The 7351-nt window shown below is 38.3% G+C and overlaps 1 protein-coding gene across 5 annotated transcripts; it reads right to left on the bottom strand.

The window, feature by feature from the left end:
• Window positions 1–1675: 1675 nt before the first annotated feature.
• Window positions 1676–6476, bottom strand: sinhcafl (SIN3-HDAC complex associated factor, like). 5 transcript variants are annotated; one of them, XM_030115278.1, is made up of 6 exons: window positions 6379–6476; window positions 5139–5304; window positions 4895–4994; window positions 4681–4795; window positions 3840–3996; window positions 1676–3751 (listed from the first exon to the last, which is right to left on the bottom strand). In XM_030115278.1, the coding sequence occupies exons 2-6, from the start codon at window positions 5264–5266 to the stop codon at window positions 3568–3570; spliced, it is 684 nt and encodes a 227-aa protein (XP_029971138.1). In that variant the 5' UTR covers window positions 5267–5304; window positions 6379–6476; the 3' UTR covers window positions 1676–3567. The 5 variants fall into 5 exon arrangements, with proteins under 5 accessions (XP_029971138.1, XP_029971926.1, XP_029968908.1 ...); XM_030116066.1 differs by lacking the exon at window positions 6379–6476 and adding an exon at window positions 6309–6367; XM_030113048.1 differs by lacking the exon at window positions 6379–6476 and adding an exon at window positions 6011–6200.
• Window positions 6477–7351: the final 875 nt, after the last annotated feature.

The following is a 7351-nucleotide window of genomic DNA, read 5'->3' as shown; positions in this document are numbered from 1 at the left end:
TCTCCAGAACCATCCTGTTTCAACAGATGTGTCCAGGGGCCACAGACCGCTCAGTGTTGTCTTCAGTGCGGCGGACAGGTGAAATAGTGCCACTATTAACCTTTAACTTCAAACTACAACGTTTTTGTTGATTTGTTTTTTATTGCACTGCAGAGTATGTGTCATGAAAATGTGTATTTACACAAAACTAAACAATTAGTACCAAAAAGTACTGTAATCTTGAAATAAATCTAATTTTAATGGTACCCTCTGGTGTAGAATAGAATAGAATAGAATAGAAAAAAAATTCTAAAATATGTTTGATGACTCTGTAGCTGAATTGGAGCCTCTTGTGGGCCACTTCAGGCCCACGCACCTTATGTTTGACACCCCTGATTGAAACCCTCAGAATATATGTTATCAACATTAATACAGTTTTCATTGTGCTGAATTGCTACAGTGAAAATATAAATGAATTCAATTTTTTGAGTTTGTTGATGTAAACACATTGAAAAAGGACATCTTTCTCCAGTGCCTTCATTATGGTTCATTATCGTGTAAAGCGAAGTGACCTGAAAGAAAAAAAAAAAAAAAAAAAAAATATATATATATATATATATATATATATATATATATATATATATATATATATATATATATATATATATATATAAAAGTGTCAGTTTAGTTATTTTAAGTCCAGATATTTCAGATCATAAAACAATACACCAACTGAATTGTCGTGAAAAACCTGTGAGTGGTGAAAACACAGCTGTAATATCAATACAGTATATTGATAAAGACGGGAATTTGCATGTGTTTATGTGCACATTAAAGTGACACGTGAAGACCTTCTGAAGCAGACCAGAAGGCCTGGGGCCAGATGTGGCCCTTCAGCTCTATTTGAATGGCCCTCAGGGTGTCATTGAGAAATCTTAAATCAAATGAACTTTACTGTTATTACTGGCTTCAGTGTATCTAAATGATCTTTTTTCCACACTATTGGCCATGAATTCATTACTGGTAGTGTCTAGCAATTTTTACCTCACAAAACTTAGTGTTTCACTGCAGGGGGGAAAAAGACAGCTGATGGAAAAGTGTTGTTTTTTACAACTGAACTAAGATCATGTAAAACAAACTTTAAGAGAAAATTGTTATTGAGCAAAACAAAAGTCAACATCTTAATACAAAGTACACTTCTCAGCTACCATGTGGACTATAAGTCACTTTTTCAATTATTTTACTGTCAATACATATTTCAGTTGAAGTGTATAACTTCAGCTGTAGCGCATTTGTCAGTCCATGACAATATGGTTAGCGAAAGAAAACGACAAAAGTACATAGAAAGGAGGTCTTTTTAGGGCTATTAAAAGTTACACGTTTTAAATCGTCTGATCTCAATAGTGATCAGTGACTTGAAAAGTTGAAAAACAGACAGCATGGTGTAAATTAGAAATAATTTGATTACTTAAAAAACTCCTGAATGTTCGTTTTTTTTTTTTTTACTGAAAAACTTTTACAGTAACTTAATCATTTCTTTTTCCTCCACTTCTGTTTGAGACTAATTATTAGAGAAACCGCAATATAAAAGTCTGAATGCTGACACACATTTGAACTTTGAAATAGTGAGGATAAACAGAAAATCATGATCATGGCGCTTCTTCGCCACCTAGTGGTGAAAAAATATACAGCAGACACATTTTTAATCTATTTATTATAATACAGATCTACTTTGTGGTACAGTATAGAAAAAAGCATAAAAAACATACATTGCATGTTCAACGGAAGTGCACGAAATTAAAAAAAAAAAAGAAAAACTGTCTTTCTGAGAGGCTCCACACCAGTTATCTCAAGATTTCCATTAAAAAGGTTTTGTAATAAATAAATATAAATTACATAAGAATCATAATGGAAAAAGTCAGGTAAGTCATTAAGGCACATCTCACATCCCAAAATGTACCTCGCAAAAACAATATGGCAACTCCCTAAGGACAAAAAAATACAAGCTTATTTTCCAGCTTATGAGAGAGCAGCATTCCTCTTCTGAATAAGAATCATACACATGTTCAGCATTTAACTACCCCGCCACAGAAAAGTTCATATATTAGATAACTTCTGCAGAGCACTGCCTGACAATTTAGTTTGAGACAAGTTAGGTGAATGAAAGACAAAGCAACCGTTGTCACTGCAGTATTTCAGATAGTATGCACGTTGGAATAAAAAAAAAAACCCAAACTGTTGTGACATATTGACTGCCGTTTATAAAAAATGGAGCATTATTGCTAAAATAGGATGCTTTTTACAAGCCCGTTTGGTTGAATAAAGATCTGCTTCTTTACAGCATGACAGCAAAAAAGTGGCAGACAGCCCCAGAGCACTTATCACATTCAAAATGTCTGCATAGTTTGAACTGTTGCTTCTAAAAAATAAATTACAGCAATGACAAACACATCTCTCCAACAGTAATTCACTGGCTAAAAAAAATGTATGTTATGTTAAGTTTCTCACAACAGTGTTCAAACAGTAAGATTTTCATGGAGAAATGACGGTACAATTTGGTAACTCTTCTTCCCTGCAGTCCACACTTCTGCACAGAGCGCAAAGCTACAGCTGCCTTTAAAGAGACACAAAATGAGATGTGAAAAGATGACCAAAAAAGAAAAACTGGCTTAAAACTGTGCAGCACATTTCAAGACAAGAAAAATTCCTACATGAATGTAGTGGTTTGCCATTTTCATAGTTTAAAATGGTTTGGATGTCAAGATATATACCAAAAAAAAAAAAAAAAAAAATCTGCTTTTCAACATAACATGCAATGCCATTTCATTGTGACGGTACAAAAAAATAAAATAAAAATGAATCACTGCTGTCATTTCTAAAGCCAGAGACACATACTGCATGCATGGTTTTACAACATCTGAGTCAATGTGCACAAACTGGTAAAGTAACGAGGGGTGCTTCAAACGTCTGGCATGCTTTAAGTGTGAACATGTCTGAGAGACTTCTCTTCTATATACAGAGTAAAAAGGTCGTTGAATTCAGAGTTACACTAAAGATCCCTGGAATTAACAAGTTATTTGTGTTCGGAAAACATGGACAAAGCAGAGTGGACACAAGAGCAACGTGTTGAACAGCCAGTGCCTTTCTCATGCACTTACAATGTGACACAATAAAAAAAAAAAAAAAAACACATTAAAAAAAAAAATACAACAGTCCTGATATGTATGAAAAGGTGACTTATTTACAAAAAGCTCATCAATTAATACAAAATAATCAAAAATCATTCAAAATCAAACGTGGAGCTTTACCAAATTTTTGTCTCCACATCCTATAAATAACACTAATGCCCGCCAGTTTTTTTTTTCTTTCTTTGTATCTATAAAAAAGGAAATCAACTCTATACAAAAGTTAAAAAAATAAGCATATAAAAAGGAATATTACGAAGACAACTAACCAACTGATCTAACAAGGGGTGGAGGGGGAAAAAAAAAAAAAAAAGAAAAAAAGATACGGAAGTAGGTCTGCCACTGGAGACGAATCCACGTGGATGCCATGGATAACCCCACAGGGAGAATTCAACCAGACCATTCACCAGCTTGCTTTCATTTCTTCCGGGAGCTGTGGCGGAAGTGTGTCCGGCAAGTGAGTGGTCACTTGTGTGGATGTCAGGGTCTTCGGTTTTTTGGAGCTGCAGCAGGGCTTGAAAAGGCGGGGATCGATAATGACCTCGCCAAATCGACCCTTGTAGATGATGCCGCAGCACACCTTCTGTCTGTTAAAAAATAAGAAATCACTTGAATTCTTAAAATCCATCCAAAGATAAAATAAAATAATAATAATAATAATAATAATTCATTTACCTTTTCCAGTAGGTACGGTCCAAGAAAGAGAAGATTGAAGGTGTGGAGCGTCTCTGCTGTTTGGACTCGATGTCTGAGCCATCATCCGACTGGTTGCTGTAACTGGGAGACTGAGCAGGAGACACACTGGAGGTGGTGCTGTGAGCGTCTGAGTCTGCTTAGAAACATGGGAACAGTCCAAATCCATCATGACATCCCACTGCAAACAGCATCACAAAACAACTAACAAGACTAATTTGGGACTTTCACAAATGTTGATTTTTTTTCCTCCCTCTCTCTCTCTCTCCCTCTTTATTTATGTATTTCGACCCATAACAATTAAAATTCAATACAATTTGGAACAGTGATTATTAATTTATCAAATTAAAATCATACAAATAAAAAAACTGGTCCAACAGCAACTGTGGAGCTCATCAGTCATCCAACAAAAGAAATGTGTTAGATAACTGTCACCATCAAGCACAACAGAAACTAGGTCAATGCGATCATGTGCAAATATTGTACGTTTTTCTATAATAACTGAAATTATTGAGTAAAACTGTTCTGCAAAATTCCCAAAAATTCACAAGATATATATTTTTAAATATTTACATTTGCAAATATTCAACAAATATTGCATGTCAACAGTTTCTCTGTTACCATGGCAACCTAAAAATGAAGAGATGCTGCTGAACAAGTGTTTTCAAACAAGTAGCTCTGGCTGAAACTCACAACTTAAGAATGCAAACATAAGACATGTTTGTTTTTATTCAAAAAAAATATCTTGTCTGGATTAAAATATGTTTTACTACAGAACACAAATCTGGAATTACACAAGTCACTTGGATGTCTATAAACTTACTTTGTCTCTTTAACTTGTGCAGCCTCTTTAGCTTGCTCTTCTTCTTCCCATCACTGTTCTTGATCTTCTTGGGTTTGGTCACCTTAAAGCCTGGTCCAGCTCTGGCATCCACCACCTGCAAACAGCAAGAACAGGCAAAATCACAGTCACTGAGGAAATCCAGTGCTCGTGAAAGACAAAAAGAAATACGACTAGTTCAACTTCTCCAATTTACATGGTTCCAGTTCTTCTTGGAGCCAATTGGCAGCTTCTTCCACCTTTTCACCAGTAACACACAGGCGTTGCAAATGTCACCAACACGATCCTCTGAGAGCCTGAACAAACACAAAGGAAAGTGTCATTATCTGAGTTTAACACACTAATAAAAAAGAGAAGGGGAAGAAAGAAAACAGCTGCAGTGATGGTGAAATGAACAGCAGGCAGACCCACAGGATGAATGAATGAATGAGTTGCCTTACCCAAAACACAGCCTGAAGGTCTCCTCATAGCGGCTGCTGTCTGTGAACCGGGAGCTGGAGGACTTGGTCTTGCAGATGCAGCAGCCGTCGTTACTCCGGTAGATCTTTGACTTGTGGAAGCCAAACATAGTCCGTCTGTTGATCAGTGCTGTGGTCACAAAAATCCCTGAAAGAGCGTCAAGCACACGGTGGGTGATTGTCCCGGTGAAAGGCACCATGGATGTCTGCAGACACAGTTTGTACTGTTGAAAGGGGGCGGTCCCTACACACACGCACACACACACACGGACTCACACGCAAACCGCCATAAACACTCAATTCAACAAATACGACATTGAATCGATTATGACATAAAAGTGTTTTTGAACGTATGTGTAAGCGCACACGGCTGAAAAAGCCTCGATTCCGCCAAAACGCGACGACAACAAAGTATCTGGAGGACTTTGACGCCATGTCAGGGGATCATCAAACCCAACAAAACGCGACAAAAACCAGGCAGATTTCATTAAAGTGTGGCGGTATCGTATGTAACATCACAAAAGTACAACTTGGAGGGAAACGAAGTGGAGTTCGACATGTGAGGGAGAGGCGTGAACTTTGAAGCGGAGACTCCGACGTTACACCCACCACACGCACACAAACGCAAGTCCCCTTTTACTGCCGATAGTCTCACTCACGGCTACTTTTCTGGACACTTTTGGAAATGTGACACGACGGGGAAATCACAAAACATCACATAAAACTAATGCTTTCGGGACATCTTTCACCGACATGTGTGTTCGAGGTGAAATGCGAAACAAAAAAGCGGGCAGCAGCTTTCTGAAGTCCACAAACAAAAAGCTACCGTGCTATTTGCTAAATTATATACATACTCGAATAACATATCGCCGTCATAACACGGCGTCGTGTAAAAGATGACGAATTTTTAATAAAGTGAAAAAAAGTTGCGACGAGCGCATCCTTCCCTTTAAATTCAAACTTTTGCCCGCTAGAGCGCCAAATATGGCTCATTGTTGTTAGCCGTTAGCAGGCGGGCTAGCCGCCGCAGCTGCCATCACCACGCCACGCTCTCCCCTTCACTTCCACGTTATCCCATTGTGGAGCAGTCTTTGTACCTCAGCCCGTCACAACACGTCAGGCAACAAATATCGCCGCAACGCGCCCGCTCACCTCGTACAAAACCGACACGCAACGCAGTTTGATGACAATGTGCGTAGAAGAGAAACAAGATTGCACTTACTGAACAAAAACTTTGAATCTTCGCCGTTTCTTTTCACGCAGTGCGCATGCGCATGCTCTTACTACTACTACTGCATACAGCTGGCCATTACAATGTCATTTACATAAAAAGCCGGAATGAAAGGACCCCGCGGAGAAATGACCATATAAGGAGTGCAGCCGTTGGGTTTGAAACAAATTCGACCAATCGATGCGCTTCTCACGCACACCTCAGAAGAAATGGATTGTGGGGGATATAGTCAAAAATCAGGATGTTCATCTGCTGACGGGCACGCTCCTGAACTCAAAGTCCCACAATGCATCTGCAGCGAGACTTCAAAGAAAAAAACACCCTCCGACATGGCGCGAAAGAGTTTGTTTACATTTTCTCAGTTGAGAAGGCACAGCGAGAGGACAATAAAACGTCATTCCAGCAAGTTTTTAACCAAATATTTGCTTGGAATATGTTTTTTATTTGATCAAGAGATTAGAGGAAGTTATTTCGGTCCGTGTTTTAATATAGAATTAACATAATCCACAAATAAATGCATTCTTAATATTGAGCAAAATCCAGATATTCATTATACAGTCAATTAAATGATAAAAATTTGCTGTGAAACTAGTGATTTCAGTTTGTTAAATATTATTTCATTTTCGTATGGATACAGCTCATCCATCCACTTCATCCTGTACACAAAGCACTGGAGTGAGTCCCAGCTCACCATGGCTGAGGGCAGGATACACCCTGGCCAAGTCCATTGCAGGATATATACAGAGAGACAGACAACCACGCACACCTGGGGACATTAATTAGCATGTCACCAATTAATATGCATATTTTTGGACAGTGGTAGAAAACTGGAGCACAGAAGGAAACGCACACACAAGAAGAACATGCAAACTCCAAACAGAAAGGCCCAGTCGGTATTTGAACCCACAACCTTCTCTGCGTGTGGCCAGAATATTTAAGCACAGATCCACCATGCAACTGGGCA

The sequence above is a fragment of the Salarias fasciatus genome, chromosome 1 (genome assembly GCF_902148845.1).
Source record: "Salarias fasciatus chromosome 1, fSalaFa1.1, whole genome shotgun sequence".
Classification (NCBI taxonomy): Eukaryota; Metazoa; Chordata; class Actinopteri; order Blenniiformes; family Blenniidae; genus Salarias; species Salarias fasciatus.
This window is presented reverse-complemented; position numbering and strand designations above follow the sequence as displayed.